Raw genomic sequence first — 13305 nt, forward strand, 5'->3', positions numbered from 1 at the left:
ACTGGTTCCCTTGTATTTATTGATGATGTGACTGCTGACAAAAGCAGCAGAATGAATTCTGAAGTGTTTCGGGCAATATTATATGCTCATATTCAGTCAACTAATTCAGAACTCATTGGACGGCGCTTCACAGTGCAGATGGACAATGACCCGAAGCATACTGCAAAAGCAACCAAAGAGTTTTTTAAGGCTATAAAGTGGAATGTTATGCAATGGCCAAGTCAAACCCCTGACAAAACTGAAGGGAAAATGCCCCAAGAACAAGCAGGAACTGAAGACATTTGCATTAGAGGCCTGGCAGAGCATCACCAGGGATGAAACCCAGCATCTGGTGATTTCTATTCGTTCTAGACTTCAGGCTGTAATTGCCTGCAAAGGATTTGCAACAAAGTATTAAAAAGTGAAAGTTAGATTTAGGATTGTTTAGTTTGTCCCATTACTTTTGGCCCCTTAAAAAGTGGGAGGCACATATAGAAACCGTTGTAATTCCTACACCGTTCACCTGATTTGGATGTAATTACCCTCAAATTAAATCTGAAAGTCTGCAGTTAGAGCACATTTTGTTTGTTTCATTTCGAAAACCATTGTGGTGGTAAATAGAGGCCAAAATATGAAAAGTCTGGCAATGTCCCAATATTTATGCACCTGACTGTATGTGAGCGGTTTTCTGGTAGCATATTGTAGAGAATCCTCCAATGTCCATTCTTCAACAGCTTTGGCTACCCAAGCCCCATTCATAGCTGGATGAGTAACAGCTCCAGATGATTAAAATATTGCTTTAAGACATGTTTAAATATTCCTATCTGTAGGATCCTTAAGAAGAGATGCTGACGGAATAGCAAACGTAGCATTCCTGACTAAGTGTGTCACCTGAGCATCCACAGTAAGAGGGATTTCCCACTTAGTACATTCAGAAGCTGGGAAAGGATACAGTGATGCTAATCTTTTATTATAAAACTGTTTATCCGGGTTACCCCATGCCTCATTCAGTGAGCTGCTCGGATCTAGGAAAGTCAGCTTTTACCACCTTCTGGTGTTTAAACACTGGAGCCTTCTTACTAGGAGCTGGTTCATCATCCTGTATATCTAGGATTGATTTGACCGCCCTGATCAAAGAAGGAACATCCACTGTAGAAGGATGGTCCTCCTCTGCCGAGCTAGACCTGAAGAAGAACCCTGCGCATCACCTGATCGATGATGTTTCTGAATCCATATGCTGAACATACCGATAAAAAGATCTTCTGTTTAGGCGCCTTAGTGACTATCGGTCTACTCGCAAAAGCTGACTGACTTGAGAGGGCATAAGCATCCATCCAGGAAGGATGTATAGGAGGGAGGTGCAAACATAGCATGCTGTGGGCACCCCATACAAGGAGGCAGCGTGGGAGTAGCCATACGATCCACAAACTGCTTCATTACCTGAGACAAGGAGGACACCCAAGATGGCTCCTGTACAGGGACTGGTATACTGGATTGGTGAGGCGGCTCCTTATAACAGACAGCACACAAACCATCCTTTATAAAGTCCTGAGAGGACAAGTCCGCCAAACAGGATTTACATCAAACCAGCAGAGGCCTCCCCCTCCTGAATCCCTTTACTTTTTGACATATCAATTATAAAGGTAACAATGCAAAGTAATGTAACGCGACAACCTTCACAAACAACAAATGTAAAGTATAAAGAAAAAAAAAACATAAACCTGCAACAGAGGGATGAGGAGAAAAACAGTGATAGCTATAACTGACAGTCAAATAAAAGGCAGTATCAACACAGCAGCTAGCAAACAGTCACATACCATGCATATGCAATTTAGTTGCAATGGATCTGAATCAACTACTCAAAGCAGGATGCTTGGAAGGATATAGAGCACTATAAACCTGACCCATGGGAGAGCTATACAGGGAGACTTACCCAAAACCTCCTGAGACCAACTGGTACAGCAGCGCACAGATAGTGGACTGTGAGCGCCTCATATACACAAGGCGGGTATGAGAAGCGACCCAGACGCGCAAAAACCTTTGAAAGAACTGCGTCTGGGTCAGGGGAGGAGCTGCATCAACCAGACAAAAAGTCCCAGTGGTCTAGTGAGGACGAGGACGATCCGGGCCCTCATGGCAGGAGCTTCCAGTGCATCTCAGGCGCCAGAAGCAAGGACTGCCACGCGCGATTCCTCGTAAGTGAGGAATCACCTTACCCGACATCTCCGTGGGTCTGATTGCATCGCAGCTAGCAAGCTCTGCGGTGACCCGCCAAAATCACCAGAGCTGTTACTGGTGTTGCGGCCTGGCGGAGGTAGACTGAGTCTCAGTGCATGCGCCTTAATTCAGACACTTAGCACTGCTAACTGAAAAACATACAGCTTAGGACTGCCTGAGCAGTACCCTGTTACAACAGTGCATCTGAATCCTGCCTCACCAAACAAACAACTGAATGCCTGTGGCCAGGGGTGGGGTATATGTGGAGTAGGGCCAGAGGTATCCTGGGAGCTGAAAGCTTTAACTGTTTGGTGCCTGAATCACTCCAACCACATTATCCCCATGGTATCCATGTGGATCGGATCCCTTTGGAACCTGAAGAAAATGCTTAATTTAATGTAATTTGTTGCCAAAGGAAACAGTTTAGAGCAGGTTGAGTCCAGATGGTTTAATCAAATTGACTGAGCTACCAATTAAGTCACCTGCTCTTAAGCATGGATATCCTTAAAATCTGGATTGTAACGGCAAAGTTTGGAAACCTCTGCTTTAGAGTGATATGGGAAACCTGAGAAGAGAATAACCCTTTCCTCACAATGCAATTTCCTTATATTGAAATTCACAAATTAAACTTACCTTATGCGCGGTTTATGGATGCCACTGATAACAGGGAGAAGTGAGCAAGCTATTACTATCACTAGGTAAACGATGTGTGTGACAGATGTTTACCTCTGTGCGCTACAAGTTGAATTAAACATAACGTGTGAGCATAGTGTGACTTGGTAGCGCAGCGCCTCTTTGCGTGCAGCTTTTTACCTTCAAAAGTGCTTATTCGTAAAGCAATGTGAATAGGGCACACAAGCAGCTCCTGCTAAGTACAAAGATATGCGTCATGCCTATAATGTGTGCGCGACTGTGGCTGTATCAACATGCAAAACACTACGTTAGTGTCAGCGGCTGTGACACTACCGTAGCATAATGTTGCATATCACATCAGCAAGCGCCGCATGTGCATCCTATTCACATCGCTTTGCAAATAAGACACATGGCGCGACTAGAAGGGCTGTTTAATGCGCAATGAAGTAAGATTTATGTGTATACTATATATCCATAATTAGTGGAATTAGCCATTAATGCGAGAGAGGATGGTATGCATTGCCTTAGACATGGTCACGAGTATGACTGGAAGTGTTTCCTGGGACCCAGTCTGCATGCATTAACTGTGCAGCAACACTTCGTGCTGAGGGGAGTTCTTCCAACAGCATTATTCTGTAACAGACTGAACATTGACTACTTCAGTAAACTTTTGAATGTGCCAAATTTACCACGAGGACACGCCCAAAGATGCACGACCCCGCTGTACACAAAGAAATTACCTTTCTACCCAAACCCTTTCCCTTATATTGGGATCATAGTGTTCACTCTAGCTCCGGCGGCAGGCAGGGTGCTGGAGCTAGAGAGGGCAACTTTGTGCGAGCGGGCGAAAAGGGGGCGTGTCCATAAAAGGGGGCGTGTCTATAAGACGCGTCCCCTTTTTCATCATACTTGGGGGCGTGCCCGGCACTTACGGACATGCCGGGCAGCCCCCAAGCGCTGCAAACAGGGAGAATAGATGCCGGACGCATGCGCCCGGCGTCTATTCTCCGGCGGTGACCGGGTCACCGCACATTTCTCCACCCGCGGGACACTGCGTCCCGCGGGTGAAGACTGCACCCGCAACCTGTGAGGGCAGGGTGCTTTTTGCCCTCCTTCTGGAGGGCAGGGTGCTTTTTGCCCTCCAGAAGGCTAAAACAGCCTAGCGGGAACGCTAGATCACAGCTCAGGCACTGCTATAACCAAGATGCAAATATGTCCAAAACAACCACTGTAGCTATACCACTGTTTTCTTATAAACTGTGATAAGAAGTCAAGGAAGTTCTGAAAGCTAGAAACCTAACCCTAAGTCAATAAAATGTTCCAGTAATACATCAATGTAAATAAGAGAACTAGATTAGATTACTCACTTCATTGTAAATGCTCCTCCAGTTAGCTTTCCAGTTTCTGAATCAAGAAAAGCTAGTTTAAGACAGCAGATGGTGGGCAGGCCAACTTCATATTTAATACCAACAATCTTCATCAGTTCTTGTTCCTTTAATGAGAGAGAATGCATTTAAAACAATGGGGGCAATTCGATTCAGCGGGAGTTGAATAGCACAGGGAGGGAGCTCCCGGAGCCATTCAATTCAGTTAGGTTTACTCCCATGGGAAGCAGTTAAGTTGGAGAATGCCAATTCTCTTGACTTAACCTGGTGTTTAGTCGCAGTAACCATTTTTCTTTAACTAACGTGCCAGCTAGGCTGGTAGCACAGCGCTAAGCTGTAAAACAGCCTTGCAGCCGGCATTCTAGTTGGATTTCTCCTCGCACCTTGAGGAGGGTGCAAGAAGAAATCATTAGTCGGACTAAACAGGCACTGAATTGAATAGCTCCGGGAGCTCCCTCACCCCCAAAATGGGGGTTGTAAAAATTTAACACTCTGTATTGATAAATTCATACAAAAAACTTACACATTTTGGAAGGAAAGTACACGATACATGACCACCCTCAAACGTAATAAGTTATAACAAAAAATATGAGATATGGTAAGAACTTACCTTTGTTATCTCTATTCCTACGAAGTCCATAGGGTTCAAAAGGGTACCTTGGGGTATAGGTGATGACGTCAGGCATCGGTCACCATAGAGTTAAGTTTTCAGCCTCCCAGGATGCACTAGGGTCCCCCTCCTATACCCCGCCCCCAAGCAAAGGCATCTCAGTTACGTACCAAGCCATAGGCCGGAGGAGGAGAAGGAAGAGAGAAAAAAGATCTGGACACACACAAGAATCACATTCTCACCAGAGGGAGACGGAAAAACCGGTGACCAGAGCAAAGCCCATCTGCAGCACAGGTGCGACAGGGCGGGAGTCCTGTGGAACCCTATGGGCTTTGTAGAAATAAAGATAACAAAGGTAAGTTCTTACCATATCTCATTTTCTACATCAGGGTCCATAGGGTATCCACAGGATACCTTGGGGATGTCCCAAAGCAGTATCCTTTAAGGGCTCCTGTGCTGAAAGGAGAATCCACCGCCCGAAGGAAGCATCCTGAGTGGCAAAGGTGTCAAACGCGTAATACCTCACAAAGGTATGGACCGAGGACCATGTGGCAGCCTTGCAGATCTGGACTGCAGAGGCACCACGTCGAGCAGCCCACGAAGGACCCACAGACCTAGTGGAATGAGCCCTCACAGAGGAAGGAACCGGAAGGCCTTCATTAAGATAAGCTTCAGAAATGGCCATACGAATCCAGCCTGCCAAAGTTTGCTTTGAAACAGGCCAACCTTTTTTATGGAAGCCATAAGAGGACAAACAAGGCGTCCGACTTCCTAAACGAAGTGCGATCAACATAAATCCTTAAGGCCCGCACAACGTCCAAGGTGGCCTCACCCACTGAAAGATCAGGTGAGTTAAAAGCCGGCACAACGATTTCCTCGTTGATGTGAAAACTGGAAACAACTTTAGGAAGGAAACCAGGACGAGTGCGCAGCACCGCCCTGTTCCTATGAAAAATCAGAAAAGGGGGTCTACATGAGAGAGCCCCTAAGTCAGGAACACGTCTGGCCGAAGCAATGGCCAGAAGGAAAATTGTTTTAGCTGTCAGCCAATTGAGGTCCACTGAGCCCAGTGGTTCAAACGGCGGTCCCTGGAGAGCCCTCAGGACCACAGCTAAATTCACAAGGCGCCACCGGTGGAACAAATGGTGGCTGAATTCTGAGAACGCAGACGGATAGGGCAGACACCTGCACCTTCAGAGACGCAAGGCGAAGCCCATGGTCCAGTCCCGCCTGTAGGAAAGCTAACACTCTAGACAGACGGAACTCCCGAGGACCATAACCTCTCGGCCGACACCACTGGAAGAACGTATGCCACACACGATGGTATATCCTTGCAGAGGATGGTTTCCGAGCACTTCGCATTGTTTGCACTACAGAGCTGGAAAACCCCCTGGACCTTAACATGGCCGTCTCAACAGCCACGCCGTCAAAGACAGCAGAGTCAGGTCCGGGTGAAGACAAGGACCCTGTGACAGGAGGTCCGGGTGTAACGGCAACGGCAGAGGAATGTCCACGGACAGTCCCTGGAGGTCTGAGAACCAGTGCCTCAGGGGCCACGCGAGAGCTATCAACAGGAGCGTCCCTCCTTCCTGTTTGAATTTCCGGATTACCCGTGGAAGAAGGGAAAAAAGAGGAAACAGATAAGCGAACCGGAACGCCCACTGGACGGACAGAGCATCCACCAGAGACGTCTTTTCGTCTCTTGTGCGAGACCCGTACACCGGCAACTTCTTGTTGTGCCGTGACGCCATGAGGTCGATCTCTGGAAGACCCCACCTGTCCACCAGAAGTTGAGAGACGTCCTGGTGCAGAGACCATTCCCCCGGATGAACATCCTGGCGACTGAGAAAGTCCGCCTCCCAGTTTAGGACTCCCGGGATGAATACTGCTGATATGGCCGTAAGATTGCGCTCCGCCCAAACCAGGATTCGGGACACCTCTACGAGAGCCGCCCGACTTCGGGTTCCTCCTTGCCGATTTATGTAGGCCGCGGTGGTAGCGCTGTCCGACTGGACCTGCACTGGATGACCTTGGAGAACCCGATGTGCCTGCAGGAGAGCAATGAAAACCGCGCGGAGCTCCAAGATGTTTATTGGAAGCTCTGCTTCCGCCCGAGTCCACCTGCCCTGGAACAAGTGTGGACCCGTGACTGCTCCCCAGCCCCGAAGACTGGCGTCCGTTGTCAACAGGACCCAATTCGCCACCCAGAATGGACGACCCTTGTTGAGATGGGTCGTCTGCAACCACCAGGCTAGGGACAGGCGAACCTTCGGAGTGAGCACCATCGTCTGGGATTTTAGACTCTGAGGCAGTCCATTCCATTTGGACAGGATCAATTGCTGCAGAGGTCTGGAGTGAAACTGGGCATATTCCACCATGTCGAATACTGACACCATGGAGCCCAGTAACCTCATCGCCGAATGCAGAGACACACGGCGATTCTGCAGACAACTGCGCACCCTCAACTGCAAGGCAGATATCTTTTCCCCCGTCACAAAGATCCTTTGCTGTCCGGAGACCAATAAGGCTCCAAGGTGCAGAATCCTCTGAGACTGGATCAGGGTGGACTTCTGCCAGTTTATCAACCAGCCGTGCCGATGCAGTACCGCAATGGTCAGGTCCAAGTGGCGTAGAAGGAGCTCTGGAGATCCTGCCACCAACAGAAGATCGTCCAAGTACGGCAACATGCGGACTCCCTGCAGCCGCAGGGAAGCCGCCATGACCGCCATCACCTTGGTGAATACACGTGGTGCCGTCGCCAGCCCAAAAGGTAACGCCTGGAACTGAAAGTGGTCGTTGCGGATTGCAAACCTGAGGAACTGTTGATGGCGTAAAAGAATAGGGACATGCAGGTAAGAGTCCTGGATGTCCAACGACGCCATGTAATCCCCAGGTTCCAGCGCCAGAATGATGGACCGTAGGGTCTCCATCTGAAACCTCGGCACCCACAAAGACCTGTTGAGTGCTTTGAGGTTGAGGATCAGACGATACGACCCAATGGGTTTCTGCACCAAAAACCGATTGGAATAGAAACCCTGGCCCCTCTGGGAGAATGAAACAGGTACTATAACTCCAACCTGGAGCATAGTGTGCAAAACCTTCCGCAGTTCCAAGGCTTTGTTCCGGTCTGATGGAAGACCCATGGTGAAGAATCGAGACGGGGGCCTGTGCCGAAAGGAGAGGGCGTACCCGTGAGAAACCACCTCGAGAACTCAAGTGTCTGTCGTGGTAACCGACCAACACTGGGCAAACTGCAGCAAGCGGCCTCCCACTTTGGGATCCCCCAAAGGGAGGCGCGGACCATCTGGCGGCAGGCTTGTCATCTGGGTAAGGGGCCGGACGTCTGGTACTCTAGGCCTGTTTCCGGGGCTTGGCCAATTTTTGGGGGCCAGCCTGACGGGGAAAAGACTGTGCTTTAGGCCTACCCTGGGCCCTGTAAGGCCGAAAGGACGATGTACCTGAACTGGAAGGAACTGCAGCAGACGGGAGACATGCAGATTTGGCTGCCGCCAGCGTGGCTACAATTTTGTCCAGATCCGGACCAAATAGGACTTCTCCATTAAAAGGCAAAGCTTCCAAGCCCTTTTTGGAATCAGCATCTGCCTTCCAAGATCGCAAACATAAGGTGCGACGAGCAGCTACAGCTGCCGAAGAAATCCGAGATGCCAGGGTACTGATATCCAAAGCCGCTTCATTGATATAAGTGGCCGAATCCCGGAGATTGCCTATCAACTCGGTCTGTTCTGCCGAACAGTCGGAATCGAAAGACGCATCCAAACTATTAGCCCAGCGTCCCATAGCTCTGGCTACCCAACAGATGGCCATAGCCGGCCTAGCTCCCCCCCCCCCCCCCCCCCCGCAAGGGAATAAACGGACTTTAGGCAGATCTCCACCTTACGTTCCGTAGCATCCTTCAAGGAAGACATGGAGGGAATGGGCAATGTGGCACTACGTACTAGGCGTGTCACATGAGAATTCACCTGTGGAGGGGATTCCCACTTAGAAAAATTATCCGCAAACGGATAAGCCACCGTCAAGCGTCTCTGAGGCTGATACTGTTTGCCAGGATGTTTCTGAGGAGAGGTATGCCGAGGGACCCAGACCGCGATGCCACCGATCTTCAGCGTCCAACAGCGCTCACCATGCTTCCAGGAAAGATGGCCACCGAGTAGCAGAGAGGAGGCCGGCCTGGGGGAGGAGTGCTGCCACAGGGCCAGTCAGCAGAGCCGAGAGGGCTGTGTGCAGCAGGGGAGGCGCCAGCTGTGTTACAGGGAAGGCGCGCTCCCCTGGCATGCATTTAACCCCTGGGACGCCGCAGCGCTACCGCTCAGCTGCGATCAGCTGTCCCAGGGGGGTAGTGGAAGCGCAGGTTAGGTACCTGGCTCCACGCTGCAGCCAGTCCCCAGGGAGCCCCCTGCCTGGGGACTCTGGACCATGTGTCAGCAGGGTCCCACCGCGGGACCCCGCTGCTTACCTGCTGCCCCCTTGGATCCGGCCATGGTCCCAAACATCTGGGGTCACAGCTAGCTTACCAGCATCCCCGGATCAGTACCGGCGTTCTGGTACCGGCGGGGGTGTAGGTAAGACAGCATGGACGTCAGTACTGACTGTCCATGCTGTACATCCAGATGAGCAGCCACAGCTGCTTTGAAGAAAACTTCAGGAGCTATCCTTAGCCCCCCTCTAACAGGTGCATCCGACTCCGGCCGGGCACCAAACGAAACTGAGATGCCTTGGCTCGGGGGCGGGGTATAGGAGGGGGACCCTAGTGCATCCTGGGAGGCTGAAACCTTAACTCTATGGTGCCCGATGCCTGACGTCATCACCTATACCCCAAGGTATCCTGTGGATACCCTATGGACCCTGATGTAGAAAAAAAAAAAAGAAAAGCCCTTCTTTCCTTCTGTTCTTACTGTGTAGGGCTGCTGCAATAGCTGGGTAGTGGCATCCTATTGGAAGAGCTTTCTGCTATTGCAGTCCCAGGAGGAGCAAACCCCTCCACCTGGGACTGCCTGTTCAGCCTGGATTATCAGAAAGAGCTTCCAGCGGGAAGCCACTGCCAAGCAGTCACTGGTGGTGGCGGGTTAGGTGTGCAGTCATGTAGTCAGAATGTCTCAAGTGACGTTGATGTCAGCATTATAAAATAGAATTTTGGTACCTTACAGTAAAATACCTTTCTCTCATTCTACAGGGGACACTGGAAATCTAGACACTTTAAGTGTGAGCGACTCCTCCCCCTCTATCCCCCAGAAGCCCCAGTTAGAGAAATGGAACACGAGGAGATGGAAACAGAAGAAGACAAACTGAGGAGAAGGAATCAAAGCACCAGAACGGCAAAGCAGACTAGAAAACACACAGAACAACATAGTACATACAGTCAGGTGCATAAATATTGGGACATTGACAGAATTTTCATATTTTGGCCTCTATTCACCACCACAATGGTTTTCGAAATGTAACAAACAAAATGTGCTTTAACTGCAGACTTTCAGATTTAATTTGAGGGTAATTACATCCAACTCAGGTGAACGGTGTAGGGATTACAACGGTTTCTATATGTGCCTCCCACTTTTTAAGGGGCCAAAAGTAATGGGACAAACTAAACAATCCTAAATCTAACTTTCACTTTTTAATACTTTGTTGCAAATCCTTTGCAGGCAATTACAGCCTGAAGTCTGGAATGCATAGACATCACCAGACGCTGGGTTTCATCCCTGGTGATGCTCTGCCAGGCCTCTACTGCAAATGTCTCCACTTCCTGCTTGTTCTTGGGGCACTTTCCCTTCAGTTTTGTCTTCATCAAGTGAAATGCATGCTCAATCGGATTCAGGTCAGGGGATTGACTTGGCCATTGCATAACATTCCACTTTTTAGCCTTAAAAAACTCTTTGGTTGCTTTTGCAGTATGCTTCGGGTCATTGTCCATCTGCACTGTGAAGCGCCGTCCAATGAGTTCTGAAGCATTTGACTGAATATGAGCATATAATATTGCCCGAAACACTTCAGAATTCATTCTGCTGCTTTTGTCAGCAGTCACATCATCAATAAACACAAGGGAACCAGTTTCATTGGCAGCCATACATGCCCACGCCATGACACTACCATCACCATACTTCACTGATGAGGTGGTATGTTTTGGATCATGAGCAGTTGCTTTCCTTCTCCATACTCTTCTTTTCCCATCACTTTGGTACAAGTTGATCTTTGTCTCATCTGTCCATAGGATGCTGTTCCAGAACTGAAATGGCTTTTTTAGATGTTGTTTGGCAAACTCTAATCTGGCCTTCCTGTTTTTGAGGCTCACCAATGGTTTACATCTTGTGGTGAACCCTCTATATTCACTCTTGTGAAGTCTTCTCTTGATTGTTGACTTTGACACATATACACCTACCTCCTGGAGAGTTTTCTAGATTTGGCCAACTGTTGTGAAGGGGTTTTTCTTCACCAGGGAAATAATTCTTCTGTCATCCACCACAGTTGTTTTCCGTGGTCTCCCGGGTTTTTTTGGTGTTGCGGAGCTCTCAGGTGCGTTCTTTCTTTTTAAGAAAGTTCCAAACAGTTGATTTGGCCACACCTAATGTTTTTGCTATCTCTCTGATGGGTTTGTTTTGATTTTTCAGCCTAATGATGGCATCAGCTCTTTGGATCTCATATTGAGAGTCGACAGCTACTGCTTCCAAATGCAAATGTCACACCTAGAATCAACTCAAGACCTTTTACCTGCTTAATTCATAATGAAATAACCAGGGAATAGCCCACACCTGTCCATGAAATAGCTTTTGAGTTGATAATCCCATTACTTTTGGTCCCTTAAAAAGTGGGAGGCACATATAGAAACCGTTGTAATTCCTACACCGTTCACCTGATTTGGATGTAATTACCCTCAAATTTAATCTGAAAGTCTGCAGTTAAAGCACATCTTGTTTGTTTCATTTCAAAGCCATTGTGGTGGTGAATAGAGGCCAAAATATGAAAATTCTGTCAATCTCCCAATATTTATACACCTCACCGTGTATTGTAATATATATATATATATATATATATATATATATATATATATATATATATATACACACACATACATACACATATATATACACACACACACGTACATGCACACATATATACACATACATCTATCTCTCTCTATATCGGGCCATATTCAATTAGAAGTAAAAATTCTGTTATTGGCGATAATTTTTCGGCCTATTCACTTTTCCCCATATTCAATTTCACAGGTGCGAAAAGTCTGTCAAAAAACAGGGATAACTTTTCACCATAGAATAGGTTGAGAAAAAAAAAGTGCAGAATTGGGGTTTTGGGGTGCAAACTTTAAAAAAGTACCCTGCAGCCCTTGGAATGTCCTGTAATAGTTACCTGTGTCAAATTTTTTATTTTAAAAAGTAGCATAGGACACCCCAAAAAAAGTGGTTTCGTTTTGGGGATGAAAAAAAAATAAATAAATATTCGGGGAAAAACTTAAAAACTAGAGAAAAACTCAGCCCCCCTGTCCAAGTATGCGGCAGGTGGTTTTTTTTTAGTTGCGGTTGGTTACGGCAGGTGGATTTTGAAGAATTTTTAAAGTTCACCTTAGGGACTTCAAAATATGCTTACACCCATTTTCATGTACCCCAAATTTGATGGGACTAGTTGTTTTCTAAGAATAAAAATGTTGCTAAATGCTATTCTTCACCACATTTACAAAAGACGCATAAAAGCACCTGCCGGCAGAGTTTAAAAACCCCAAATACCTTTAGCAGGCCGATTCAGGGGTCCGCAAAAGTGACAGGACTTCTCTCTACTTACCTTTTCCCCGGGTCACATTTTCGCCGACTAATTGAATACGGGGATACGCGTGCACATGCCTGATACTTTATCCACAGGAAAACCAGCGATGAGGGCGAAAAGTCCGACCTCGGACTTTTCGCCACTATTTGAATATGGCCTATAGTCTTAAACAATTTTGCAATATAAGAGAGACAAAACCAGGTTCTATATGTTTTTCTCAGCTGTCCAAATAAGTAAGTAGATAGTGCACAGCTGTGTGCACAGGGGTATCACATGGGAAACCCCGGAAAAAAAACCAAAAAAAAACCTGACAAAATATATACATAGTTTCCCTAGCTTTTTGAATCTCACCAAAGTGAGAGCACTTGCTGTCACTGGTTAGGCAGGCTCCCTTGACCTACTTATACACATAAAAGCCACACGAGTATGTATACATATATTCACAACAGATATTACATTCAGCAAACGGTTATGCCGAATAACTCACTGTGAATAGGCCCGTCTCCATGGATATAGCAAGCGATGTAGTAAATAAAGGGGTGTAGCCTAGGAGATGGCTACTGAGTATCTCAAAATCAATTGGGCAGATGTATGAAGCTCTGGAAAGTGATTAAGTGCAGAGTGATAAACGTCCAACCACTCAGCTCCCAACTGTCATTTTCAAACACAGCCTGTAACATGACAGTTGGTGGT

The 13305-nt window shown here is 47.5% G+C and overlaps 1 protein-coding gene across 1 annotated transcript in view; it reads right to left on the bottom strand.

Annotated features, from left to right (window-relative positions):
• Nucleotides 1–13305, bottom strand: part of PHIP (PHIP subunit of CUL4-Ring ligase complex) — a 228528-nt gene that overhangs the window by 45100 nt on the left and 170123 nt on the right. The window contains exon 26 of the mRNA XM_088471636.1: nucleotides 4197–4321. Coding sequence (XP_088327762.1) covers nucleotides 4197–4321 — 125 coding nt within the window. The remainder of the gene's footprint in view (nucleotides 1–4196; nucleotides 4322–13305) is intronic.

The sequence above is a fragment of the Taudactylus pleione genome, unplaced genomic scaffold (genome assembly GCF_031769625.1).
Source record: "Taudactylus pleione unplaced genomic scaffold, aTauple2 ptg000015l, whole genome shotgun sequence".
Lineage (NCBI taxonomy): Eukaryota > Metazoa > Chordata > Amphibia > Anura > Myobatrachidae > Taudactylus > Taudactylus pleione.